The sequence below is a fragment of the Ambystoma mexicanum genome, chromosome 1p (assembly GCF_040938575.1).
Source record: "Ambystoma mexicanum isolate Mex_15411 chromosome 1p, UKY_AmexF1_1, whole genome shotgun sequence".
Taxonomy (NCBI): Eukaryota; Metazoa; Chordata; class Amphibia; order Caudata; family Ambystomatidae; genus Ambystoma; species Ambystoma mexicanum.
This window is the reverse complement of record NC_090921.1, coordinates 1,007,958,921-1,007,986,890: the sequence shown is the minus strand read 5'-3', so window position 1 is coordinate 1,007,986,890 and position 27,970 is coordinate 1,007,958,921. Positions and strand designations below refer to the sequence as shown.

General features: G+C 48.1%; 1 protein-coding gene across 1 annotated transcript in view; it reads right to left on the bottom strand.

Moving 5' to 3' along the window:
- The window catches only part of AARS1 (alanyl-tRNA synthetase 1), a 751,871-nt gene that overhangs the window by 624,980 nt on the left and 98,921 nt on the right, over positions 1-27,970 (bottom strand). Inside the window, exons 3-4 of the mRNA XM_069655037.1 lie at positions 3,675-3,863; positions 1,205-1,350 (exon numbers count right to left, since the gene is read on the bottom strand). Of these exons, the coding sequence (XP_069511138.1) occupies positions 1,205-1,350; positions 3,675-3,863 (335 nt within the window). The remainder of the gene's footprint in view (positions 1-1,204; positions 1,351-3,674; positions 3,864-27,970) is intronic.

Below are 27,970 nucleotides of genomic sequence, written 5' to 3'. Positions count from 1 at the left end.
AAGAGGGGACCACTGGCCATACAAGAAGGGTCCGGAGCCTATACAATAAACCAAAGCATAGAGGAGGTCTTTTTCACTATAATGAAGGAGAGAAGTCCACTAGTTACAACAGAAGGGTCTGGGACCCCAACATGACTGAAGAAAAACTCACAAGGGATTCTTACTAGTGTCAGTGGTCAAGAGGAGAATCCCATCCAAGAAGCAGGGGAAGGGATCCATTATTCTAAAAGAAGAAAGGTTCTGTTAGTTACCTTTTTAGTTCTAGTGAGAGGGACAGAGGTTTTCGACACAGGATGGTGGAATTTATTTTGACAGACGTTTCGACAGCCTTTTAGAATTAGTTTCGAGGCAGGGAAACCCCATCTTAGAAGTTTGGGATAGTAAGGATAATTTTTGTTTAAAAAGGAAAGTCTATAACCAAGACCATGACACCTCTGTCAGCATCCTTCGTCAACACCCTTACATAACAGGGGCACCCAAATGTGGAGGATTTCTGTCATAAAGCAAATCATGATGCCCTCACTGTACTACCTGTCCCCCACAGAAAGGCAAGGAATTACACCAATGGGAGGGGGCGGGGGAGAGAGAGAGACGGGGCAGCAACATGAAAACATAGGATCACCAAGGCAAAGTGGTGTATGGATGTAGATGGTTGGCAAGGAAGAGACATGCTTGCGAGAGGGAGAAGGCAAAGCACATTCATGTGCGAGAGGTAGCCACCCTCCAGTAAACAAGAGGATCCATCAAGGAGACCTGCAAGAACGCCTGCAATGGTGAGCAATACCTCCAAGAGGCTTGGAAGGGCTCAGCAGTACCGGTTTGGTAGCAGGGTTTGGCCATAACTGCACGCTAGAGAGCGAGCAGGATGCAGCAGTACTTGGAAGAACATGACTTCTACTAGGATAAGGTAGAATCTGTGATGGAGTGGGCTGGTAGTGCACAGTAGCACCTGCCAAGAAAGGAGAAGACAGACACTAATAACTAAGGTAGGGTGCCATACGCATACAACAGAGCCTCAGAGAAAGGTGGATATTTGGATACAGTAGTAATGAAGTAGTAATGTAAAGTGGTCTTGTATAGCCTTCCAATTTCACGACTGCCATGTACGTGGAGCTCATGCTTAGTACATTAACAATTGCAAGGTGCAGGGGTGGATACAGCACTTAATGGCATATTTAAACTAATGTATAAAACCTGTCCTTACCCCAGATTAAGCCAGATTTGTTTGCACTCTAGATCGGGCTCCAGACCTGCTGACTCGTTTCCTCCAAAGTAGGTGACGTACAGCCTGTCAATGTCGATGCCGAACTCCTTGGTGAGCAGATCCAGAGCCAGTTTACAGGCCAGTTCCTGCAAAATAACCAGTTATATCATTTACAAGCACCAAGCAAAAAGGGTTAATGTCAAAGGCACGATTCTCATCCTAGAAACCTGTGGGGCAGATCCCCATATACTAGAGGTCCATCTTGAACAACTGAAGTACATGCCTCTAGAAGAACATCCCACTGGCACCTGTGAGCTTGAATAAGGTAGAAGTAATCTCCCACTTCCACCTCATCAGCAGTTATCCCCGCCAGATTCAGTAACACTTGAAACTCTTAACCCCATTGCATTTGGAGGCATGCTGCTTCTGCCACCTGTTCTACAAAGAATGAATAGGTAAAAATTACTTCCTGGATCCCACCACAAATCACAAACACTCTCAAACGAAACGGGAAATCGGGGCCGGAGCTTAGCAAGCCTAAACAGGGACATATCAGGTTATGTTACTGGCAGAGATTATACCCACACAGCGCAGAGCGAGTGCATCCCCCAAATCCTGGGTGCCTGTAGCCTACAAGAAGCTCTGTGTTCAGGGACATTAGCCAGTGTGTCTCCCGGCAGTCCCCTGGCTCTGCCTGTTTTCAACCTTTAATTTACCTCTGAGATTTTCATGCAAATGTATTAAATAGAACACATGGGGGTGGTGCAGAGGGGTAAAGGGTTGATCGGCAAATAGTAGGAGGGTGAAAGTGCATTCAAGCGCTTTGTTTGCCTAGGAGCACTTTGGCTCGATACCTCCTTCACTGTGCTTCCTAATTTCCAACTCACCATCAGGCCTGGTCTGCTTCAATGATCAAACATAGGTGTGGGAGCCCCTCTACTGAGAACTTGCATGGGTGAAATATCCTGTTGTATGGAATTTCTCTCACTCGGGGTATACAACTAGGTTTTAGCTCACTGCACCATTCACAGAGGAGACATACCCATTTGCATATCAGTTTGGTCCCACCCACAAAGGTAGTCCAGCACCAAAATGCTAGGAAATTCTCCTCTGAACAAGAGTACAATCAGACAACCCAGACGCGCGTTTCGGCCTGGTTGGGCCTCCTCAGTGAGGTCAAGCAAATTTGTAAAACTTGGGGTTTCACCCAGGTAACCCAGGGTAATCCAGAAATGGACTCCTTGCTCACTGTGCCAGACAGCGGCTCAGCTTTACCTCACTGAGGCGGTCCAACAACGCCGAAATACGTGTCTGGGGTTGCTGATGGCGCTTCAGAGGAGAATTGCCTAGCATTTCGGTGCTGGACTGTCCTTATGCGTGGGACCAAACTGATATGCAAATTATTATTTTGCCTTTGTGAAAGTGGCAGTGAGCAAAAACGTGTTTGTAGAGCCTCCCGAGTGGTAGAAATTCCATAGAACTGGGTATTTGATCCATGTTCGTTCTCACTAGAGGGTCTCCCACATCCTTGCTTTCATTATCACCGCAGGTTTCTCTGCCACGTTCATCCAAACATTCCTGTTGCAGTCATGCTTTCACACCTTTTCCTTTATCTACTCCCCCTTGAGCGCTTTGAAGTGGCATTGCTGAAATGAAGGCTCTAATGAAAAAACCTACACATGATCTTGATTATGGCTCCTAGCTTCCACCTCCCCCCACCTTCAGTGCTTTCAAGTGGGAACAGAAGGGCAAAAGCTGCTGAACAAGACGTGCTCATTACAAAAAGGCAAAATGTAAGTGGAGTGGACCATTTAAATAGGCCATCATATTATTTTGGCCTGCAACGAAATTGGAGATGTTATGAGCAGCAACACTGGACACATAGGCAGTATACAGTGCCAACATCGAACCATGAAATCTACAGCTTGCAAAGCCATAAACAGGCACTGAATCTACAAATATGCCGAGCAAGCACAGGAGAATAGGCAGCAGAGCACCAACATCCATAATTGGAGCTACATGTAAACAATGGCAACATAGAACAACGATCTAGCATTCTAGTGGAGTGGTATTGTACAGTGTCAATATCTAGTCTAAAGGGCAATGCCAACCATCAATCTTAGGGCTAGCAGTATACATCCCAACAACCAGCTGTAAGGCTAGGACAGCATATCACCAACATCAAGCCGTTGAACTCACAGTGTACAGTACCACCGTGAATACTGAGCCCCACATATGGCTGCAATCAGTGCCAACATCATGCCTCTTAACTACCACAGTACAGCACCAGAAACCACCAGTGGGGCCAGCAGCTAACATTAAATACATCAAACCCTGGATATTGATTGAACCCAGGGGTGGCAGCTAGTGCCAAAATGGAAGACCTGGGGGTCAAGGTATCCAGCACCATGGTACATTCAACAGTCTCCCTCAGACATTTGTATGAGGACAGCACTATTTCCATGCTCACCTTGAAATAGTCTCCGAACGACCATGATCCCAGCATCTCGAAGAAGGTGTGGTGGTAGACGTCTTTGCCCACATCGTCTAAATCATTGTGCTTGCCTCCCGCACGGATGCACTTCTGGGTGTTAGCGGCACGGGTCAATTTGGCCATGGGATGAGAAGGGTCGATTGTGTTCAGGAAAATAGGCTTGAACTGAGGGAGACATTAAAAAACACATCTGACAATCAAGGAAAACCTATTGATCTGCATCTGCATGCCTAGAATTTACTGTGTTGCGAAAGACTCCTAACCAGTGCATCTACTAAATTCAGGACCTGCGAGTTCATTTTTCACGGAACTACAATAACCAGGGTTTTAGGTTGCATTTGCTAGGTCTGTTACTCTGGCAAATCAAGTTTTATTTGCTTTCATGAGCTTTTATATTGAGCTGAATCACCACCATAGTGGCCTCAAGGCCTCTACCCATGTCTGAGCTTTAGGGCATATGGTGCCCCCAGCTCAAGATCACCAGATCATAGTCTGCTGGAGGAAAACAAAGACAAACAAGGCAAATAGGAAAGGATAGCAAAACAAAGAATGAGACAAAGGATAGGAAGGGAAAGGAGGAAAGCAGAAGTGGAAAGAAATCTGCGAGCACAAGAATGGATAGGATGTAAATAAATTACATGTGGATTTATTTATTGCACAGCTTTCTGAGAGACCCAAATGGTGCTCTGGATATTCCTAGTATATTGAAAGGTATACTGTGTAGTCTAATGAGCGGGGTGTTGCAGGGGACACCCGCGCAGCCACCCCCCCCCCTTCTTTTTTATTTGCATTTTCGTTTTTTTTCCCTTTTGTCGGGTGTGCTGTGGGGGTGTCTCCCGCAACACCCCGTTCACTATACTGTATACTATAGTGAACGGGGTGTTGCGGGGGGGCACCACCCCCCCTCCCAGCCCCCTGCAGCCTTTAAAAAAAAAAAAAAAAAGGTTTTCATACCAAACCCACCAAAACACCTAAACACATCAAAGTCTGAACTTTTGCTAGTTAGAACATTTCGTGGTGTGTGTTTTAGGTCTTTTGGTGGAGTTGGTAATTTTTTTCCACAGATATTTCGTCCTATTCCTTATGCAGCAGCATATCACCTTCGGGCTTTCATCAAGAATTCTCAGGAGGTATTATGTTGCGCAGTGGTTGAAAGAGGATCCCAAAGACACGCCTTGGAGACAGAGTTCATGGGATAAAAACAAAAGTGACCATCAGGTACCTGAACAATTTCTGGTGAATGAAGATCAATTGCAATTATGGAGAATGAGATGTGTCGCAGATAAACCCAGTGCCTCAAGAGGTAGAATGGAAATTGAAATCTTCCCCAAGCTTTCAATAGGGTGTTCTACACCACCTATAGTGTGCTCCATTTCTCTCGCATCCCAGTCCTTCCCCCACTCTTCCTCTTCCGCATCCGAACAGCCTCTGCTCTACAGAAATAAAACATCTTAAATACACAGCGACTCCGGTCGAGTGGTCCTTCATGTTTCTGCTGCTCAGAAAGATGGGTCTGGGTCACCTTTTATTGCTGCAGTGGCTCTTTTGTATAACGCTCCAATCGCCAGGACAGCCATTAATGGGCAGCTATCTTAATCCCTGAAGATGGGTGAGGACGACTAGGCGGGGGTGCCTTTTCCCGCCCATTAATGTTTGTCGTGGCCATGCAGCCGGTAGCGGCCCTGTTATGAGAGCAACACCTACATTGGAGGGATACAATTATATGCGCATAAATCTATTATTTCGCTCTAGGCAGCTGATATAGCATTATTTATAAAGGAACCACTGGACAATCTAAAATCCTGTGGAGACAGGTACCTTGGTTTGGGGAATTCTCACGCTTGAAAATGAACCATGGGAAATCAGTGGTTGATCCCCATGACAGGTCACTCAAACCTTTTCAGAGGACTTTGGTTTTAAATGCGAGTGGGAACATACTAGGTACCTCAGAGTTGAAATTGAGAAGGTTCCGGATATAGCTTTCCGTGAAAACTATGGCAGAGCGATAGACGCCCTTAAAGAACGGTGTAGAGGTGGCAGGATCTACCATTCTCCCTGATAGGTCGTGTGGCAGTCATGAAGATGGCTATAGTGCCTAGATTCCTTTATCTATTCTTGAATATCCTGACCTTCCTGCCAGCATAAGTTTTTGTGCATTTTCACAGCATCCTGTTGGAATTCCTTTGGGCTAGAAAGCAGCCCAGGGTACAGTGGGCCACGTTGTCACAGCCCTACGTGAATGGAGGTCTGGCACACCCATCCTTGAAAGATACAACTGGCCGCCCAGGCTCACTTTATAGCCTTTGGCATGCAACGAGGCATAAAATAAGCAGTGTTGCATAGCAATTTGCTAAAGAATTCTGTAGGTTTGCTACTTAAATTGGCCCTTGTGCAGCACAGCAAGCTGTTTAAATGGTCCTGTTCAATGAAAGCACACCACACTGCATTCCTCAGGGCTCTCTCCACCTTCCTTTCTCGGTTCACTGAAAGTTTAAAGAGTGAAGCAATAATCGTCTCCTCCAATTCCAAAAGTGCCAAAGGCAATAAAAGAAAAGTCTGTTGAAAACCAGAATTAATCAGGATGATACTTTTATTAAGCAATCTAAATGCTTTTTGACAAAGACCAGTATGGGTTAACTTTTTTTTTTTTTTAAAGATAGTACTCCAACTCCATTCTTCACAACGTAAGTTGTTGCAATGCACAATTAAACTACTGCTACTCTAAAAGGTTGCATTTTCTCCATGTTTTTCAGTAAAGGTTAGGTTATCGAATCTCATGCCCTCATTACGAGGTTGCCGGTAGGCCGTCGGTACTACTGGTGGCCTATCGGCAGCCTCGGCTTATCGTTTCCACTGCCTGATATTTCGATAATACCGGGATAGTACAGGCGCCGGCAGAACGGTAAATTACAATTCCCGTGGTATCCCATAAAACTCCATGTCAATGCAATCACTGAAGCACTGGCAACGTTGGTGCTGATGCTTCAGTGAATGGTCTGCCGGTAGGTGCATTAATTACCGGCAGGTCAGACCAGCTGGTAGTTCACAGCCCCTACCGGCAGGCGGAGTGACCCGGTCTGGAAAAGGTGCCATAGACTTGTTACCTGCACTTTTTTCCGGACCGGTTCATTCATAATGAGGGCCTAAAATCTCAGTATCAACTAGATTTCATTTTGTTGGGGTAAATGCATCCATCATATTGACGAGTGAACACTTTTGAAAATGTACATGATCGCACCGCCAAATGCTTTTGATGGCAAACAATTCTGTGACCTGCTGGTTCCATGAATCATACAACTCCTTGACATTTTATGTTATCACCCTCTTGCTTTATACCAGCTACTCTGAAAGCGAGATTGCCATAAATTACAATATCCCATCTGGTTTGACCAGGTCACTGTCTGCTACGCCATCCACTATGCTTAGTCTCTTCCTTTCTTTCCTCTTACATAATGAATACACAAACCTAACTAGATTTTTACACAAAGTAGTGATCAATACTTTCATCCAGTCTGTACATCTATAGATCTACTGCAATATCATACACTGAAGTTCGCCTCGAGACCTTGCTTTGCTCTACGATTGATTGCATTATATTTTAGCACCTGCGGGAGAGAGCTGGCCAATCCAGAAGCTACAAGCAGCCACCCACCTTTCATGCCGGCCCCCTGAGCCTCTCTCTCCAGCCATCTCCCTGTCCATGGAGGTAGTGCCTCCGGCCGAATCCCCACTGGTGTGCGACACCTCGACTCTACCTGTGCACCTCCTGGCTCTTATTCAGGTCCTGGAAATAGTTATTGCCAATCGCAAACATGTGTAATTTCTATTGAAGGGGAAACGTGAATTGCGCATATCCTGGTTCCCTTAAAACAAACAAAAAAAAAGGTATCTGCACCACAGATGGGGACTCCTAGTGCTCATAACAATAAATACCACTTCCATGGCCATGCAGGGCTGTAATGCTGCACTTGTGCCTACCTGGTTCGGGCTGGAGGGGTGTTACCCTGCCCTCCAATAAAAGTGGTAGTTAACGCTATAATGAAAACAGTTGATATCAATGAAAGGCAAACAACATTTTGTCCACCCGAAGTTAATTACCATATCTTGGGTACAAATAACTTCTCGTGATATTAAAAACATTAGTACAACATTGCTAATCAAATAGGTTTGTTTTCTTTTTTGAAAATCGTGATTTATTGGCATTTTAGGTTATAACATCAAGCATTATACATCGACATTGTTCTCCTTAACACAATTATAACAATAACCCTTCCCCACCCCACCCCACCCCACCCCACCCCCTGCCATAGATCGAGCACAGGTATCCAGTTCATCTAGCGAGCTCTCCGAGAACATTTCAAGGTATAATCAGTAATTTCCTTGCACACTGGAGTCTTGGGCTCAGCTTTGTTGGCCCTATGAGACCTCTCGTGTATCACACCATTTATGCACAGTGCCATTCCTGGTGGGCTTTCATGTTTGGGTAGTGTTAGGGAGAATTCTCATTCTATGGTTAATTCTCATTACCTACAGAGTACCCCAGCAGCTTTGCTGGATTTGAAGGGTTTGTTTTTTTCTCCTGCTAAGAGTGAGACTTTTTTCCCACTCTTAGACAGGTTTGCTGTGTGTATTCTAGGCTATTTTTTGTGTTTAATGTCTATGGGGTTTTTCTCACGCTCATAGGAACCATCTTTACTCATGTGTTACACAGCACCCTCTGTGCAGTGACACAGGGGTGTCGTAGCGACCCCCAAACAGACTCCATACCCTGGGACTGACTACTGTCTCCCAGGGCATGTAAAGTCCCCATTGACTTTACAAGTCACTCTATATGAACAAAACCAGCCCGACCCATGTTACTATGAAGGTACTGGAAAGGGTTAATAGTTTTCCCTTATGTTCAATTTTGAGAGGGTACCATACAGTGCCTCTCTCAAAAGTTTCTGGCTGGTGGCAGTGGTTACTACCAAAAATATTCAACCACAAATATTTTCCTATGGGATTTTCCCATTGTTCGAGGCTGCCACATTTACTGACAGCCTCTAACATACCGCCGGTTTATTTTTCATCCCTGGGCAGTGCAGTAATTCGAACCTTCCTCCACGATGAGAGCCTCTCTTCCTCTGCTGGTTCTCCCGAACTGCAGGAACAACTGCCACCGCAGGAGCCTCTTCTACATTTTAAAAAGGTACTGTGTTCCTCCAGGCCTCTCTTCGTTTGGTAGCACTAAAGGTGTTTTAAATCCATTACCTACCCGTTCGGTTGGCCGCCCCCATACTCTAACATTGTCCTTCACCTTCTGCAACCACCTTTTCGAATCGTTTAACAAAGACTTGACTGCAGCTACAAGAACATTTTGCTCCTGGGCACTCTGCCCTGTACCATTGACACTGGCACAGGCCTATTGACTCTGGATTGTTTCTCACCTAGAAATGTGTTGGTGCACCCAACTCTTATAACCACTTTTCCTTCCCACTTTTGAAACTTGTGAAATGCCATTTTGCTTGGTTTTCACCTAAGTTTACATGCTAAAGTACTGCCTTGCCTAAACTTGTTCACAATCTTATTGGGAAGTGTTGCTAGGGTGACTAAGAGGATATTTCTATATAACTTGTTCTTTCCCTCCCTTGTGAGAAATTGATAAGAGTGCCATTTGTGTTTGGTTTTCACTGTGCCGTTTTGCTCAGTTTTCACTCTTGCTCAAACTTGTCTACAATTTACTAGGGAGTTGTGTATACTTTTTCTGACTTATTTAAACTTGCTTTAAGAACTGTGATTGATGTATCTAACTAGAAGTGTGCAAAATAAAAATATATTCTTTTTAATACAAAGCTTTGGTCAGTGTTTCCTTGTACCATAGTACTGTAGTCCTATTGTGTAAACCCTGAATACTGCTCATCTCCCTCTTGAGGTAACTCTGACTGCTTAGCCACAGCTACCAACTAAATCTTTGTGGTACAGACTGATACCAAAGGGGATTTATTGCTCACACATATAGTCTTAATCTTCTGTAGTGCTCCCTAAGACAACTGCAGAGGATTCTGCCCAACAGGTAGTTCCCATGTGTGGTGCTGTCACTTTAGCCTAGGCGTCCATACTTTTCGAAAAAGGGGAGCCACAGTTCCTCCATGTTCGATTTGGATTCATCAATAAGTTGTGTTAGGAACTCCATATCGTAAATAGCCCGGACTTTAGTGACCCATTCTTTTTCTCCTGGCATATGCAGACTTTTCCATTTCTGGGCCAGACAAGACATAGCCGCCACCAGCATGATCTGTATCATATGACCTTGGGTTCCCTCATGGTCATCCCCCTCAAGAGGAGGAGCCAAGGGCACAGGGCCCTCACCACTCTGTCGACCCCTTTAAGCCAGGATAAGACCTCTCCCAAATATGTCTGGACCACTGGGCACCTCCACCACATGTGTATATAGTCACCTTTTACCGTCCGACATTTCCAACAGTGCGGGTCATATCCCACCCTCATCCTTGCAATCCTCTGCGGGAGATAGTGCCACCTATGGAGTACCTTCAAAGCATGGTGTCGGTATTGGAGCAAGGCCGTGGAGCGGTTGACTCGTGTGCACATTTTTGGACCATCTTTTATCGTCAATTACCCCTCCTAGGTCCCTTTGCCATTGTGTCCGCGCTGGCGGGGGATCCCCTGGGGCCCGAAAGTAGGAGTAGTTTGTAGAGACGGGATATCACTCCCTTGGAGCTCCGGATTGAGATAAGCAGTCTCTCGTATTCCGTCAGGTCCCTCCTGAGGGTGTCTCCCCATGAGGGTTCGGTAAGTACTCCTGCTATCTCCAGCTCAAAGAACAGGGACAGGCTGCCCAACCCCAGAGCCTCCTCCAGATCTTTCAGGGGTATAAAAGAGCCCTCCACCCAGAGCTGGGCTGCCCTGCTAACGCTGGTCTCGTACCATTGTTGGAATGCGGCTGGTTCGGCTATCTTGTCTATGAACAGGGGGGCCCAGATGCAACTCAATGGGGAAGGCCAGGTTGTAAGCCATCTATAGTAACCACCTTCCCTCCACACCAACCACAAGAACCCCCCCCCCGGATGGTGCAAGACCCCTCTGGAGATGCGGTATCTGGGGACACATAGCCATTCATCCAACGTAACCGGGGCAAGGACCTTGTTGTCCAGCGCTACTCAGTGCTTTTCTGTCCCCACCATCTTCCTTGGGCCTGGTCAGTATCTCATAGGAGATCCTGCGTTTCTTGCCCGCCCAGAGGAATCTCAGGAGGACTTGTTTTACTTCCGTTAGGAAAGTCTTGGGTACCAGCACAGGGAGCATTTGGAACAGGAATAGGAATTTGGGGAGAATCCCCATTTTCACCAGGTTGAGATGCGCCATCCATGAGAGTCCCGACCTTGCCCATCTTTCTATATCCCTCTTGACTTCTGACCAGAGAGGGAGGAAGCTATCGGGGGAAGAGGTCGTCGGGATTGCAGGTCACTTGAACACCCAGATAGCGAAACCTGTCCCTCTGAAGCCGGAAGGGGAACCCTCCCACGTATTCTACCTCTGCGTCTGTCAGGTTTCCCCCTATGAACGCCACCGATTTCTCCAGATTCAGCTTGAATCCGGAGAGTTCTCCATAGCGTGTTAGGCCCTGAAGCACCCGGGGGACCGTCTGGCATGGTTTTTTGATAGGCATATTTGCCCAGGATGCACTGCTCTATCTTGCAATGCGAGTCTCCTACCCGTAACCCACTAATTGCCTCGTCTTTTCGGACAGAGATCGCCCAAGGCTCCATGATCAGTGCATATATTAGGGGGCATAGGGGATACCCCCTGCCTTGTGCCCCTCTCCATGGCCTTGATTCCGTCCCATTTACAACCACCTTAGCAGTGGGAGTGGAATAGAACGCCGACATCCAACCTAGCCACCTTGGTCCCATTCCCAGAGAAGAGAAAACCTCCCCCATAAAAGCCTAGCTGACCCTGTCAAAGGCTTTTTCTGCATCGAGAGCCAGCAGGAGGGCTCCCTCCTCACAGACCACCCTCGAGTTCAGCACATGGGTCTTTCGCATGTTATCGGAGCCTTGTCTGTTCAGGACGAATCCCGCCTGATCTGGGTGGATCAGGCGGGGGAGGCATCTCTCCAGCCGAGTCGCCAGGATTCTGGCGAAGATCTGAGCATCTAGGTTCAGAAGGGACGTAGGCCTATATGAGCCACAATCTGCCTGGTCCTTGCCCAGCTTGGGTATTACAGTAATTAGGGCCTGCAGGAACGTCGGCGGGATGGGGTCTTGATTTCTAATTTGGTTGAACAATTTAGCCAGTGGTTTCGTCAAAATGGATTGGCACCGTTTATAGAAATACGCTGTGTACCCGTCTCCCCCTGGGGCTTTTCCAGCTTTTAACCTCTTGATGGCGCAGTTCACCTCTTCCTTCGATATTTCCCCCTCAAGGCCCTCACGCTCTGGCTCAGTCAGTCGGGGTGGAGGGTGTTCGGCCAAGTTCGCCTGAATCTTTTCTAGAGATTCATCCCCTTGTTAGGTGTAGAGTTCCCTGCAGAAGTAGGTGAAGCATTTCACTATTTGCTCCCTCTTATTACATGCATTGTTCCCTTCATCTCTAATGAGCCCCAACATCCTTTCTGTTCTGCATCCCCCTAGCCCTGCGTGCCAGAAGAGTCCCCACTTTGTCCCCCTGTTCATAATATCTTTGACACGTGTACCTCAACTTCTTAACCACTTCCCCCTATGAGGAGCGTATGTAATGCCTGTCTTTTTTTCTTGCATTTCCACCAGGAGGGCTTCCCGGTCCTCCCCGTCGAGGCTGAGTCTAGCACGCAGGGCCCTCAGTTCTTCTCGGATCCTACTTTCAATGAGACCCCGCTCCCGCATGGAGCCCTTGGCTATCAGGAGACCCCGGAAGGTGGCTTTCGAGGCTTCCCACGCCATCACCATGTCAGTTTCCCCGTTGTCATTAATTTCAAAATAGGCTATCATTTCCTTCCTTAGGAAATCCTTAAAGACCGGGTCCCTTAGGAGCGTATCATTACAGCTCCATCGGGAGGATCTCAGGGACACGGGTAGCGACCAGTTTGCCACTAATAGCTCATGATCGGACCACGTTACTGATTCCACCCTTGGGAGCTCAGCCATCCCTCCCCCCCCCTTCCTCCGATATCAGTAGCAGGTCAATCCTCGTGTACGTATAGTGCGTGTGGGGGGGGGGGGGTCGGGAAGAAAGTGTAACCTCCCGGACCTGGCCACGCTCTGCGCCATACATCCACCCAGTAGTGTTCACTTAGGAGAGTCTGAAGGGCTACGTTGTCTTTAATGCATCCCTTTGTCCCCGCACCCTTCGCTGACCACCGGTCCAATTGAATTGGGGGTCCATTATAAGGTCAAAATCTCCACCGAGTATCATGGCTCCGTCTGCCCATTCATCCATTACCCTAAAGATCTGGGTCAGAAACCGTATCTGGCCTGAGTTGGGTGCGTATAGGGTGGCCAGTGTAATCTGTTCACCCTTGCAGGTGCCCTTAACCCCCCCCCCCCCCAAGAATCATCCCCCGAAACCCCTCTTGGTCTCCAGTTCCGTGAGGTGGAGAGCTTTGCTCAAGAGAATGCCCACCCCTTCCTTCTTAGTGCTTCTGTGTGAGGCCCAATAATTGCTTCCAATTTCCTTTCCCTTTATCATCGATTCCTTCCCCCGTTTATAGTGGGTTTCTTGTAGGAAAAGGACCATTAACTGTTGCTTGCGGAACATGTTGCTAGTCAAAGATCGCTTGTTCTGAGAGTCTAAGCCTTTGACATTGAGTGTGCCTATCCTTCCTTCAACCATTGTCATCGCTGATCTCATTCTCTTTGTACACCTCTATGTGTTTCCAATCCAGAGCCTGTTGTGGAGCATAGGGCCATGGCTCGATCTGGCTGTTCCCACCCCACCATCCTAACCAATGTCTCCCCTTCCCCCCGCCCCCTCCCCCTTTCAAATTCCCTGCCTCCCTTCCCTCTTTTCAAGGTGTTCATCTTCATCCCCCCCAACACTCGCAGGGGTTATTCAACAAACCACCAGGGACTCTCCCCCAGCCCCGGGTTGTTCAATTATCGGGGTTCCTATCTCAAGCTTTACGCCGGGATCCTACTCGCTCTAGATTTGTCAGTGGAGCCCAAAACAAGATCTCCCAGGTTTCCCCCAAGCCCTCCGCCCTCATTCAGAATACCAACCGGGCCATGAGTCCTTCAACACCTTGATAACCATTTAGAATCAACAACTGGCTCCTCAACCGTAGGAGCGAAACTGTCGCCAACATGGCGTTTGCCCACAGTGCCTAGGGGCCTCAGATTCTTTGATGCACTCGTGCGGGGCCATCGAATCAAAAGCAACAATGCCCCCATTCTTAGAAGATAATTTCAGAGTCACTTTAATGGTCCATCAGAGGCCAAAGAGGGGTGTCTAGTTTTTTGGAACTTGTGGGACCCTTTCACCTTTGCTTTTCCTCCGAGTGTGTCTGTGCTACTTGGGCCGCGGATGGTGACCCGGGCCTCTCCCTCACAGCCGCCTGAGAAGCCGGCCCGATTGCTCAACAGGTCCTCCGTGACCCTCTGAATATCTTCCTCGACACGAGATGATTGCTTCTCCCCCTTCCACTCGAAGGCCAGGTAGAAGGGGTAACCCCAGCGATACCTGACCCCCTTCTCCTGGAGCCATCTGGTGAGATTGCCACACTTTTCTAATCAGTAGGGTGAGGGCCGAAAGGTCCTGAAAAATGGCCACCTTAGAATCCCCGTATTGCATGTTCCCCAGACTCTTGGCCCTCTCCAGGATCTTGGCGTTGTCCCTATAATAGTGTAGTCGTGCCAATTCTGAGCGAGGGCCCTTGCCACCCCCTCCAACTCAGTGAACTCTGTCCAATTTGATCTCCCCAGAATCTGCCTCCAAAACAATCCGTCTGATGTCGTGTACCTTGCCCTCTAGGCCAAGCGGGCTCTCACCATCTGATTACACCAGGCCAAAGATGCGCAAGTTATTTCTCCTCTCCCTGTTTTCCAGGTCGTCTACCTTGAATCGTAGTTCCTCCTCGCGGCGTTGCACCTCCATGAACCTCGCCTCCATCTGAGTTTCCAGGAGTGCTGTGGAGAGTTGGTTGTTTTAGACTCCCTCCATGCGGTCTTCTAGGGTGGTCACTTTCGTTGTGAGGTCTGCCAACTTACCTCCCATGTCCGTTCTTATCCCCCGTATTTCTTCTAGGATCATCTAGATGTTATTCTGGATGGCAACAAGATATGGGGGCGGGGTGGGCAGGCCCCCGGAGGCCATCTCGCCCTCAGAGGCATGGAACAGGTATTTGGAGAGGGCTTCCTTCCAATTTATGGGAGTCGTGCCGAGGTCAGGTGAGATTACTACCCTGTGTCCGGTGACGAGAGTGGCACCTGCATGTTTGTGGTCGTCTCCTCGGTGGTGCTTCGGTGGTGTTGGAAGTTAGGACGCCACACCTGTGGGTGTTCACTCCGAGAGTGGATTCTCAGGTATGGGTGTTGGGGGCTCCGACCAAGGTGGGAGGGGGTGCAGTCCACAGTGCACCTTGGGGCGAGGTTGTCCTCAATCGAGACGGCGCACCCTTTTGGGTCCAATCCAGAGGCGTTTATTTGTTGGGTTCTGACTTGTTGGAAGGCCCTTCCCACCCGGAGTATGGCCCAGGTTGTGCTCCCCCAGCCAGCAACAGTAAGGGCACCATCCCGCGATGGAACTTTGCTGGGGATATAGGGTCTGTTAATGTTGATGGGCCCGCTCAGCTGCCCCACGGCCAGTGAGGAGCGGGTGTCGGGGGTCCCCAAGGTTGAGGGCCCAGACCCAGACATGTCCTCAGCGGCCCCCTGTGCAGGTTTTTGGTTGTGGTGTTCCCGAATGCTCCAGGCGTGCTCCTCTTCCCCTGGGTGGAAGCCGCCCACTTGTGGTCTAGTCGGCCCCCACGTGTTGGCTGTGGGGACCACGGTTATCCAATCTCCTCCTGGGGGTCCTCTCAGCCCCCTCCTCACCTCGCATGTAGCACTTCAGGCGGCAGCTCCTATGTGGAGCAGTGTGGGCGCGCTCCCGCGTCAGCCCAGGCAACTGCATCCGCATCCGCAGGGGGCTCTCCTCAGTGGGGGGGGGGGGGAAGCGGTGGGGACACCTCTGGTGTTGTACCTCTCCCCCACAGCTCCCAGGTCTTCATGGCTTGTCCGTGTGAGGCCGCGGGGCAAGAGGCCTTGCTGCCTCCCACCGGTTTTACGGGGCACGCCCGAGAAGGAGAGGCGTCCCTCGGGCACGACGGCCCCGCCAAGCCGAGCGCTCTCCTCTGCTTGCGTGTCCCGGATGCGGGCGTTCCGCTGCTCCGCTGGTTTGGCTTGACTCCGCTCCTCCAGTCAGGCCTGGGAGATGGGTGGCCTTGCCATCTTTCTCTGCTGCATGGAGCGAGGCCCTGGGGGAGGAGGGCCCCAAAGACTCGGCAGCGTATCTAGGTGTGGGGGGCACCTCTGCGCCTCGGGATTGCTTCTTGTGGCAAGTCGTTGGTTTCTAAAGCATCATTTCACCTCCATTGGCAAGATGGAACCCTTTCTCCGTTGATTCCCCTCCGAAGTTCTGGGGCTGTGTGTGGAGCTCCCGGCTAAGGGGGCCATCTTGCCTGCGCCCCCTGGTGGCCTGAGGTTTGTTTTCCAATCACAAAAAATGTAATTAGCAAACTGCTAATCAGTTTTTGAAAACAAATGTATGCCTTGTGCAACTAGGTCTGTCTGAAAGCATATACAGATAGAGAAGGCAAGGCGTTGGCTGCCACTGCTCTTCTGCAGACAGTGATATTTGAACATCCTAAATGTGTGTCAAAAGGGAGTAATGTTGTCACTGCTACCTGCTTGGTGTGGCACGAGATAGCAGGGCAGTTGAGGATTGATTTTTGTATTCTCCATCCATACTAGTTAGATATGTTCTCAGATTGGCAATAACAAATGAAAAGGTCTACATCCAACTGGCATCTAAAAATGGGCATAATTACAATGGAGGATTACTATGTGGACAGTTTGTTCGTGACCTTGGAGGCATTCAAGCAAAAAGGTGGATCTTTGCATCTAGATCTATTAATGTATTTCTGGATCAGGGATGCTTTTAGGGCTAGATTTCCCCTCCTTTCCGTAACAACCTCCCACATTCTCTCTCTTACACAACATCACATCGGCCCATGGTGAGGGTCACCTGGTCTCCCTGATCTATAATAGATTAATGTCTACATTCCTCGGAAGGGTGATATCCCCAGACGAAGGTGGGAGAATGAACTTGGCACTGAAATACGGGAGGAGGAATGTGCCTATGTGATGGGTCAGACCAAGGCAGTCTCCCTTAATACTGGGTACAAAATGAATCACTACCTTATGCATCAGACATACTACACTCTGGCCAAGCTACACAAATACTATCCGAAGACCCCAAGGACTGTACAAGATGTAAAGCCTGATCGACGGACTTTGTTCATTTAGCATTGACCTGTCTATGGTTCCAAGCTTTTTTTTTAAACTTTATTTTTGCATTTTAGTAAACATGTGTACCAACAAGCCCAAAGAGTGGGCTACTAACATGCCGCTGTTGCCCCCCCCTACGCCCACCTTCCCACCCTCCGACAGTCCCATCACACAACAGGCAGATAACGCATTTACATTTACACAGGAGAAGTCTGTGGTGGCTGATCAGTTGTCTCGGTTGGTGCTGCGCTAGAGGGGAGGTGCGAGATGTACGGGCCCCATATATCTGGGGGTCTTGCGTGGTGGGGAGGTGTCTTTATAAATTCTGTTTCCGTTTCTTGGCAGTATGTGATGTCCCTCTTCCAGTTCGCAAGAGTGGGGGGGTGTGCCTCGTCCCCACGCCATGGCTACTCTTCTACGTGCCAAAACCAATAGCATGCTTGCCAGTTTCCCGACATGTGAGGACAGGGGTCTCGTTAGGCCGAGGAGCGCCACCAGTGTCGAGTGTCCCACTCTCTCGCCGATTATTGCATCAGTTTCGTCGAGCACATCTGACCAGAATTTAGACACTGGTGGGCAGCTCCACGCTAGGTGCAGGAAGTCAGCGTCCGGGGACCCGCAACGGTCGCAAGATGCATTGGACCCAGGGTGGTGTCGGTTTCTCTTTTTAGGGGTAGAATAGGTTTGGTGCAGATAGTTAAAGTGGATTTGTTTGAAGCGGGAATTGAGTGCCACTTTGAGTCTGTTGTAAGATATAGCTCCATTCCTTCATCAAGAATGGGGATTTGAAGCGTGGTTTCCCATCTTGTCTTTGTTTTGGGGTTCGAGGGAAGAGTGTCCGTGAGCAGGGTTTTGTAGATGGATGAGGCTAGTTTGCCCTCCCCTTGTGCCTAAATGGTCCCATGCAGTAGCTCCCAGGTGGGAGGTTGTTGTGGGAATGTTGGGATGAGGGCCTGCAAGGTGTACCGCACTCTGAAGTACAAAAAGATGCAAGGGAGGACGTGCCCCCCCTTTTCCCTCGCCTGCTGGGGCGTTATGAAGGTGTCTTGTATGAAGACGTCGCCAAATGTTTTTATTTTGCACTTGTCCGCCCAGATCAGATCAGATCCACTTTCCCGGCGGTGAGTGGGATCCCGGGAATGAATTTCATTAGTAGAAGGAGAGTATCTAAGCTGAATCTTGTACTTTTGGGCCATTTTCCGCCATATTGCGAATGTGGATTGCACCATGTTCAGCGTTGTGTGTGGCACAGCTGGATTGCTGATAATCACGGCCCTTAGCAAGTTGGGTGAGGCTAGTGCCCGTTCGACCTGTACATGCGGTCTTACGAATTGGGGTTCGTACCAGTGACTGAGAAACTGAGCTTGTGCCGCCCAGTAGTACGTTTCTAGATCGGGTAGAGCTAGGCCACCCTTATTGACAGGAAGCACGAGGGATGAGTATGCCACCCTTTCAGGTTTGCCCGACCATATGAGGTCCAGAACTAGGCTTCTCAGATTACCCAGGAAGCGCTGGGACAGCAGGATGGGGATGTTGGCGAAAAGATACAGGAGTTTGGGTAAGATTACCATTTTTACCAATGAGGCTCTCCCCCAGAGAGTGAGCGGTAGCGATTTCCACCGGTTTACCTTGTCTCTTAATGATTTCAGTGTGCTTTTGTAAATTGTCTTTGAATATGTCTTGGTGGTTTCTAATTCCTACATATCGGACGTGGGCCGTCTCCCACTGGAAGTTAAAATCGTCTTGGACTATTTTGGTTTTTGTGTTTAAGGGAAAGACGATTGATTTAGATTGGTTAATTTTCAAGCCTGATACCAACCTAAACTTAATTATTTCTCGCATGATAGTGTTAAGATTTTCTCTGGGTTTTTGCATGAACAGTAATATGTCGTCGGCATAGAGTGATATTAGCCGGTGAGGTCCTATTTTAAGACCACTCTGGATATGACGTTCCCTTAGGCCCGCTGCTAAGGGCTCCATCACAAGGGCGAATATCATGGCGGATAGTGGGCATCCCTGCCTAGTGCCACGCTGGCGGTTGATATGTGCCGAGCGAGTCGGCCCGAGCGTGATTGCTGATAGGGGCTGATTATAGAGGAGTGAGACCAGCTTGAACTGTTTCCCAAGTCCGAGCTGCTGTAGCACGGCGAACATAAAGGGCCACTCAACAGAGTCGAATGCCTTTTCGGCATCCAGCAGCACCGCCACTGCCTGCTGATCAGGGTCAAGTGCTGCCAGAACCCCGAACATTCTGCATATCCCGAATGTGGTGTTTCGGCCAGGTACGAATCCCGCTTGGTCGGCGAGTACCAGTGCAGGCATTAATGGGAGAAGCCTATTAGCGAAGATCTTGGCCAGGATTTTGTTGTCCAGATTAATGATATGGGGCGGTAGGACTTACAATCTTCGGGAGGCTTGTCTTTTTTTGTGTAGTAGTATTACGTTGGCTTCTCTTAGTGTCTGTGGGAGAATGCCGGATTTGATTGCTTCTTCAAAGACATTTAGCAGGAGAGGGGCAATGAGAGGGGCGAAGTGTTTATAAAACTCACCAGTTAGCCCGTCGGGCCCCGGGGCTTTGGAAGGCAGTAGACTTTTGATGGCTTCTTGGATCTCTTCCAGCGTTATGGGCGCATTCAGTGGCTCACGGAGTTCCCCCTCCACCCAGTAAAGGTCTGTGTCGTTGAGGTAGTTCCGGATCGCATCAGAGTCTGCTCGGCCCCCGGCGCTGTATAGATCTTGGAAGAAAGCCCCGAATACCTCGACTATGTCTTCTTTGTGCAGCATATTTCCCTGCGGTGTCCGGATTCTGTCCACCCTTGTCGGCCTCCTGTCTGCTGCTATAAAACGAGCAAGAAGGGCTCCACGCTTCTGGCCTTCGCCGTATTGTCCAATTCTGTGATTGTGACCCAGAAATTTAATCTCCCGTTCAGCCAGTTTTCTAAAGTTCAGAAGTTCTTCTTTCAACCTCGCCTGGATTTGGTCTGAATTGTGTGCGGCTTGCTGCTTTTCCAATTCCTTCAGGTGCGTTTCACAGGTCTCTAGTTTGCGTCTGATAAGTTTCAGGATTCCATTTTCCTTGGCTAGGCAGATGCCCCTTACGTAGCATTTGAGAGATACCCATAGCACTCCGGCAGAGTTGACGGTGCCTTGGTTAATGTCAAGAAAGGTGTTGATTTCCTCGCTTAGCTCGGTGGCGAATGTCAGATCAGCGAGGGATCTGGGTTTGAAGCGCCATTGTGGAGGTCGTGGCCTGGTGGTCGGCAGGTGGCATTCGAGTGTTACCGTGGCGTGGTCTGAGAAGGTTTTGGGGAGTATTTGACATGCGCCTCATTGCAAGTTGCTGTGAGCGGAGACTAGCAGATAATCAATGCGAGAGTTCGTATTATGAACACTTGAGTGGTATGTGTAGTCTCTGGCTTCCCAATTCTGGGTCCTCCAAATGTCCGATAGGTCAAAAGCTCTGCAGATCTCCTGCACTTGTAGGCTGGCTTTGGACGGGTGTGCTGTTAACTTTGATTTATCTTTTTGTGGGTCGAGATGAGTATTCAGGTCGCCTCCCCAGATTATGGTAGGGTTTCGCACTTGCGAGAGGCGGGATAGCACCCAGTCAAAGTTGTTTGCGCTCTCTGTGTTGGGGGCGTAGGAGTTGACAAACACCACCTCCTCTCCCGCCACTATGCCCCGAACCAAAAGAGCCCTTGCCTCGTTATCTTTCTGTTTGGATCAGGCGAAACCCCAGTGAAGAGTGAAGAAGAATAGCGACTCCCCTGGCATAGGATGAATATGAAGAGAAGTAGCGATGGCATCCCCAGCCGCGGGCCCACAGGTGCTCATTTTGCAGCAAAAGGTGGGTTTCCTGAATCATTGCCACCTCGACCTTGTGGCATCTAAGTAATTGCAGGATCTTGCGTGTCTTACCCGGGATGTTGCCCCCTCTAATGTTCCAGGTAGCTACTTTGAATGTACCAGTGAAGCTTTATATGACACCTGATTGCATAAAGATCGGAGTCTGAGTCCCGACACATGGGACGGCTGGATTGCATGGGAGCAGCGTCAGGCGGGAGGGCTCGAGAGGAGCGGCGGAGGGGCTCTGGGCGAGGCTCGCGGTTAGGAGGTGGCGCATTGAGCGCATTTCGAACAACAACAACAACAATAAAACAAATTTCCTTACACGGACAACCCCCAACTCGTCCGTTTGGAACCCCCCCCCCAACTGGAACATAATGCGTGCTGTGCGCAGGTGGCCTTCCTAGGCTTAGTCCCCAACCTCCCGTTTGCAAAGATTGTCCTGATGGCTTGATTCCTGCTTGCTTTGGATCAGTGGCGCAGGCGTTTGTCATGGCAGGACTCTCTCTGCTCTTTCTCTGTTTGAGGCTCCGGGCATTTGGTTTGCGGATTTACATCCGGGCCGGTCGAGGTATAGTGTGGCTTCTTCTGGGGTGTTGAAGAAGTGGGTATTTCCCTCCAGTTGAATGTGAAGCCTCGCCGGGAAGAGCATTGAGTACGTAATCTGGTTGGCGCGTAGTCTGTGTTTCACCTGGGTGAACGATCTCCTTTGGGCTTGGACTGACGGCGAAAAGTCTGAGTAAAACTGGATATCGTCCCTGTCGAAGTGTAGTTTGCCCTTTTCCCTTGCCATTCTGAGGATGGAGTCCCTGTCCTTGTATCTTAGAAGCGTGGCAATGATCGGGCGGGCAGGGGCTCCCGGAGCCGGTCTTGTTGCAGGGATTCTGTGAGCTCTTTCCACTACGAACAATTGCGATAGGACTGTGGGACCAAAAAGCTCTGTGCATAATTTTTCGATGTGTTCTTCCATTCTGACTGGTAGTTGTCTTTCTCAGATTCCGACTATCCTGATGTTATTTCGTCTGGAGCGGCCTTCCAAGTCCTCGTTTTTGGCGAGTACAGTTTATTTGCCCCTCAAGCGTGGAGACCCGGGAAGTGAGTGCTGATGTGCCGTCGTCCAGATCTGACACTCTGTTCGACAGAGTCGAGTCTGTCGCTGTGTTTGTCGAGCCCGTGCTGTAACAGGTCCACCTTGGACGAGAGCGAGTCCATCTTGCTGTCCAGGCCGCCTATCCCAGCTTTTAATTCCATCAAGATTTCCCTAATGTCAGTTTGTTGCTGCAGCTCTGCCTCCGACTGGTTGTTTGGGGATTCTGGGCGGTGTTCCGGCCTGGGTGTTTTAGGTGCTGGGCCTGCATCAAAATTGAGTCGTTTCTGGGACTTTTCCGGCTTCCTCATCCTGAACTTGGCTACGGTGTCGGAGCGTCTGGTTTTGGGGTGTAGCCAAGGCGCCGGCGAGGCGATCAGATTTGGCCGCTTGATGCCATGCGAGGGGCCGAGACCCAGATGCGTGGGTTGACGCTAGGGGCCAAAATGGCGGGGACGCCGCGGAGCGACCCCGATTTGCTGGCGAAGCGTAGACTCGCTATCTCGCCTGTTTTGTGTGCTTCTGTGGGTCTCCGCGCGCCTCCCGCTCCCCACCTGCAGGTGTCTCGCTCCGCCACCGTCCCAGTGCTGGCTGTGGGCGCCCCGACTCCGAGCGATTCCCCCTGTGCCGCTTTCTACTGGAGGTGGCCGCGGCAGGTCCCACGGGTGGCTCTTGTCCGTCTACGAAGGATTTTGGACAGGCGGGTCGGGTCTCCTAGGCCACACGCAGGTCGTGGTTGTGCAGGCCGCACTACGCAGCGAGTTTCTCACGGAAGGCGAGTTCGATTCACTCCGAATTTTCGACAGGGATGAGATGCCGTGCTAGGATATATTATTTCTTGCAGATTTAGTGGTTTTGCCACAGGATTCCCACGATTAATCAGGATTCATGCGGGAGGCAGCCGGGAGCTCACGGGAGAGCGGCCATCTTGGTCGGCCCTCTAGTGCCCTCTGACGGTCTATGGTTCCAAGCTTATAGATGAATGTATAAAACCAGTTTGTGGGCTATTTCTTTTATTGTAACTGCATTTTCTCTTCCTTTTCTCAGACACTCTTAAGTGGAGCTTTATGTGTTTGTAAAACCAATAAACAAATGAAAAAGAAATGTTTTAAAGAACACACAAATGAAACACAGCGCAGCAAACGACTGAGTAATACCCCTTCCTGAATTATATTCGTGGCTGAATCTGGTCCCCTGTAATTGGGTATCCAGCTCAGATTCTAATCTGTGAAACTCAAACTACACGAGTCGCAGTGAGAGCACCAAATACCAACCCTGCATAGCACAAAATGGCAGTAGGTTTTGGAGAGGTTACTGTAGGTTCCAAGTAACACAACTTCGGACTGAGTGAAGTAATGTGCAACAGGTGCCAACAGATTTGTACATTTCAGCCATGCCATGCACATGTCAGTGCTATGGACAAAGGTAAATTAAAAGATTCTTTCTGCAGAGTAGAAAACATCTGGAAAGGTGTTTAGTGTGTTGCCTGCAGACCTACAACCACCAACAGCCACTTTTGTTTTTAACCCTAGATAGCTTTGAGGGCGAGGTACAGTGGAAAAGACAATACACCATTCTCCTCCGCAATCTGAACTAATGCATATAATGACTAGCTTCTATAATCGTCTGCAATTCCTAAGAAACAGCTAGGTTTCCCTGCTCTATGGAGACGGAAAATGTATTCCAAGGAACTTCTCTAGATTCGGTTTTTGATTTAGCTCCAGTAACTTAACTCCCAAACTAGGCGTTTTAGGTCCTCAATGCGACACCAGGTGGCATTGCGTTTAAAGATGTAATCAAGCGGTCACAATTCATCAGATACATTTTCATGGTTTTATTCGAAATCGTCATTGCTTTCAAAGTGACCGTCTCCTGAATAAAACAGATAGAGTAATGTACCCTTCACAGCCCGAGAGTCTTTGATGTCAAATGTGACCATTTGTTGCATCACCCTAAATCTCAAGGATCTCAAGACCCAGCTCAGCTCTCAGAACTTCCACAGGCAAGCTTCTCAGTGAGTCAAGGAGAGATTGCAAACATGTACGCTCCAATTTATTGACTTGCTAAATTCATGGCACTCCAAACCTCACTGCCATAAAAAAAACTGCTGCTAGCTTAAGTTTATATACTTCTATCAGGAGTCTTAAGCTGAAACCTCCAAAATGGCACAAAAATAGTTTGATGATATATACCAATTGTGAGGCTTTCATAAGCAGAGAATTAATGTGCGTTTTACATGTTAGCCTACCATCTGTAAGACAAAACCCACCTACACATACTTGTTTACTTTCTCGGCCTGTAAATCTGAATTATTTAGGGCCATGCAGATTGGAAAACTGCAGGAAAGTGGAGACATTGCTGAAGCCCTGCACTAACTTTCTGGATCCCAAAAGTGGATGAAGTCCAATTTTTATATTGAATAACTGAGAAATGTCAACCAGGAACAAGTTAAAAAAGGAAGAAGGGGGGCACTAGACATCCTGGTTTGAGAATAATAAGTGTATATGGTTACAAAAGCACCCAGTGTTATCCAATCAAAGGCCTACATAAGTACTGTCATACAGTGCCATTATCGTTTTTAGCCAGTATAGCCCAGGTGTACAACTTTTGCCTCCAGGTCTGACTTTGTCAAATACTGCAAGGTAATCCATAAAAGTAGCATAGACCAGTCTACTGTAGGTGCACTTCGCCTGCTCAATTGCAGTAATTAGTGCCATTAAATTCAGTCGTAGAGTAACCATTCCAGATGCCTGTGATTAAATGGAAAGATGTGCAATTGTGTAACCCATGAAGTCAATTCCGTTTGTAATACATTGGTAAAAACGTTAGCTGGGTATCAAGCCTTGCCAGTAGGTGATCATTTTTAGGCTCTGTACATGAACCCTGCTTATGTACGTGGACAATTCTGCTGCACATCCAAGTCTTCAGAATAGTTCCTTACTAACCGATTGCTGCAAACAGAATATGTAATACCCTTGCATAAAATCACTTTTTTAATAGGGCCTTACGTACACAGTCAGAGTAGGGCGTTCTAGAAGGCTTGCTGTTCTTGCATCAAAATGAAAATATAGTCACAGATAGCTGTGTACACTCTTTGTTCTCCACCATTTTCACGAGGCATTCCAGTTCAGAAATGGAAACGTTATGTGCCTCCAACAAACTATTCAGTACTGTAGGGTCAGGATTGTCCATGAACCCAGCTGCCACCGTTTTCTGGCCATCTTTGTAGGCTCTTGTGGTTGGCAGCAGCTTTGCTGAGTTTCTGGAGGTGTCAACCAGCTGGATCCAAGGGTGTCCCTACCCACTATGGCTAGCTTGTAAATGGTAACTGTGATTCAAACATAAATTAAGACGCAGGAGAAAGCACAGGCATGGGACTCCAAACGTTAAAAAATGGCAGCTCTTCTTGTGGCACCACAGCGGTCTGGTCTGATTGACGCACCTCAGAGGTTTTAATGAGATTACTGTGTGTTGGAGCAACATTCAGACATATACCATTAACCCCACTAGACCCATCCCTGTCCACTCCGAAAATGCTTGTCAAGATGAGAATTTTCAGACAAAAAATGTCCAAGACAATTACAGCCATGATCAAGTACAGAACTATAGTGCCCCTCGTCATGAAGGCCAACATCCAATTGCAGAGTATAGAGAAATTAGAAAAGAAAAAAACATCTGGGTTCATTCATAAAAATGTTCAGAAACTTAGTGAATTAACACGTGCCTGCACTCTATTCGAAGTAACAAAATATTTACTATAACACTTGTACATGTATACACAATATATTATAACAAAACAAAACACCACAGACAATATCAAAACGTTATAATTGTGCATATGATCAGGGAATTGGTTAATGATGATAGGAATTACTCCAGCATATGATGCATGTACAAAACATTAGTTCTAGTGCAGGGGTCTGCAACTTTTGGCTCTCCAGATGTTTTGGACTACAGCTCCCATGATCCCACGCCATTGACAATACTGGCTAGGACTGATGGATATTGTAGTCAAAAACATCTGGAGAGCCAAAGGTTGCAGACCCCTGTTCTAGTGGCTGCAATTGCCATTCAAAGATGACCATCACTGCACCACAAGTAGAAGCTCATTCCGTATGGAGAAAACTAAGAGCAAGTGATTTGAGAGTGATATGGACCAATCCTATCGCAGCAAAGGGCACATTGCGTGTTGGCCAAGATTACAAATGTGGATCAACAAGTACTGTACATGTGTGCATAGACATTGTCTTTTTTTTGTAAATGAAGGGGAGGACCACCCCACCACAGTTTGTTAACCTCTTCCTTCTTATTTTACTATCCTGCATTCCAATTTGTTTTTTGGGCCAAAGAAATAGATATAAAAAAAGAACACAGAAATATCCCATGCCTTTACACTGATCCTGAGACATAGCGATGGCATAGCATTGATGTAAAGGCAGGTCTTGCCTCCAAAAGCTGCTACAATGCCACCACTGGTCAAATAGAATGCCAGGAACTGAAAGTAGACCTATTCTGCACCAGTGCATTATCACATACTGCAGAACATGCCAGACCACAAGGCTACATCAACTGTGCTCATCTTCTGAAAGGTGCCAGACTGATTGTGAAGTTGGCTGGATAATCCAGATTGGGTAAGTGTACAGCATGATGACCAGTCACCTCCTTCACCAAAAAAGCCTTTCCCTCTCTAACCATTCCATATGCGTAACTTGCCAATGGTTGAATAGGCGCAGGTCCTTCAGTAGACCACCAGATATTTAACTTCTTATTCTCAGGCCCGAGTTGACCTTGCGCTGGACGTTAGCCAACAGGGAAAAGAACACTCCATTTAGATTGGAGACTTTCAAATTACAGATTACTTGCATATAAGTATGGCTGCAATTGAAAACAAAGGTTTATTTTGCAAAAACCTGTGTGCGACATTCTTCTATGAAAGTAAGGCTCGTTTACTGTGTATTCAGTCTACCCTGCTGCCCGCTTGAGAGCCAGCTTTGAATGCTCACCATAGGGATAGCAGTGGTTGAAAATACATAATTCTAGAAACTGGATTATGCATACCACTTCATTGCGGCATCTTCATTAATAGTCACAAACCATAAATGGAAAAGCAAGCCCGTCCCATGCAAAGTAAAAAGCTGAAGAATATGAAAAGCAAGCCAATGCATTTTGAGAGTCGGATTGCCCTACTTGAGCACTCGCTCTGGAATCCGAGGCGTTTAGATTGGAAAATGTATAGCCTGATTTCAGATAGGGACACATCCCTAAGAAAAGAGCCTGTAGCCAACTTCTACACTGTGAAGTGAGCTTCAGGTTAGCCTGAGCGCATTGCTAGCCTTTCGGTAACTTCATTCAGCAAACTAGTTAATGGATGGTTTTTACGAGGGAAACATTTGCGGCTAGTTATTAAGCATTGGCTTAGTTTTTCAGACTTGAGTGTTCCTCGGTGATCAACAGGAGAGGATGGACTGGGAAAGAATAGTTAAAAACGGTTTGGATGGAATAGGAGTAATCTTTGCCAGAAAAGTGGGATGCAGCAGAAAGACCACAGTTTTGGATTTTCACAACGTTCCATAACAAAAGGCACAAAGGACCTTGCTCACTCTCCTAGTCCACGTAAAGGACATTAGGAAAGCTACATTCCAAGAGATGTGATGCATGTTAGATGTAAGCATTGGCTTTAACCATGTACCCATCAACTTTACCAGGACAATGTATAATACCCAAGGATGGCTTTACCCGAGGTGACAGATTTCCATTAATCTGGCTAGGAAAAATGTATTACGCTCATCTCGTGCTAGAAATAAAAAAAAATTAAAAAATGAGTTTTTGCTTCCTTCCAAATGTTCATGAAGTCCAGAAGCAGCTTCTGATGTCCAAAT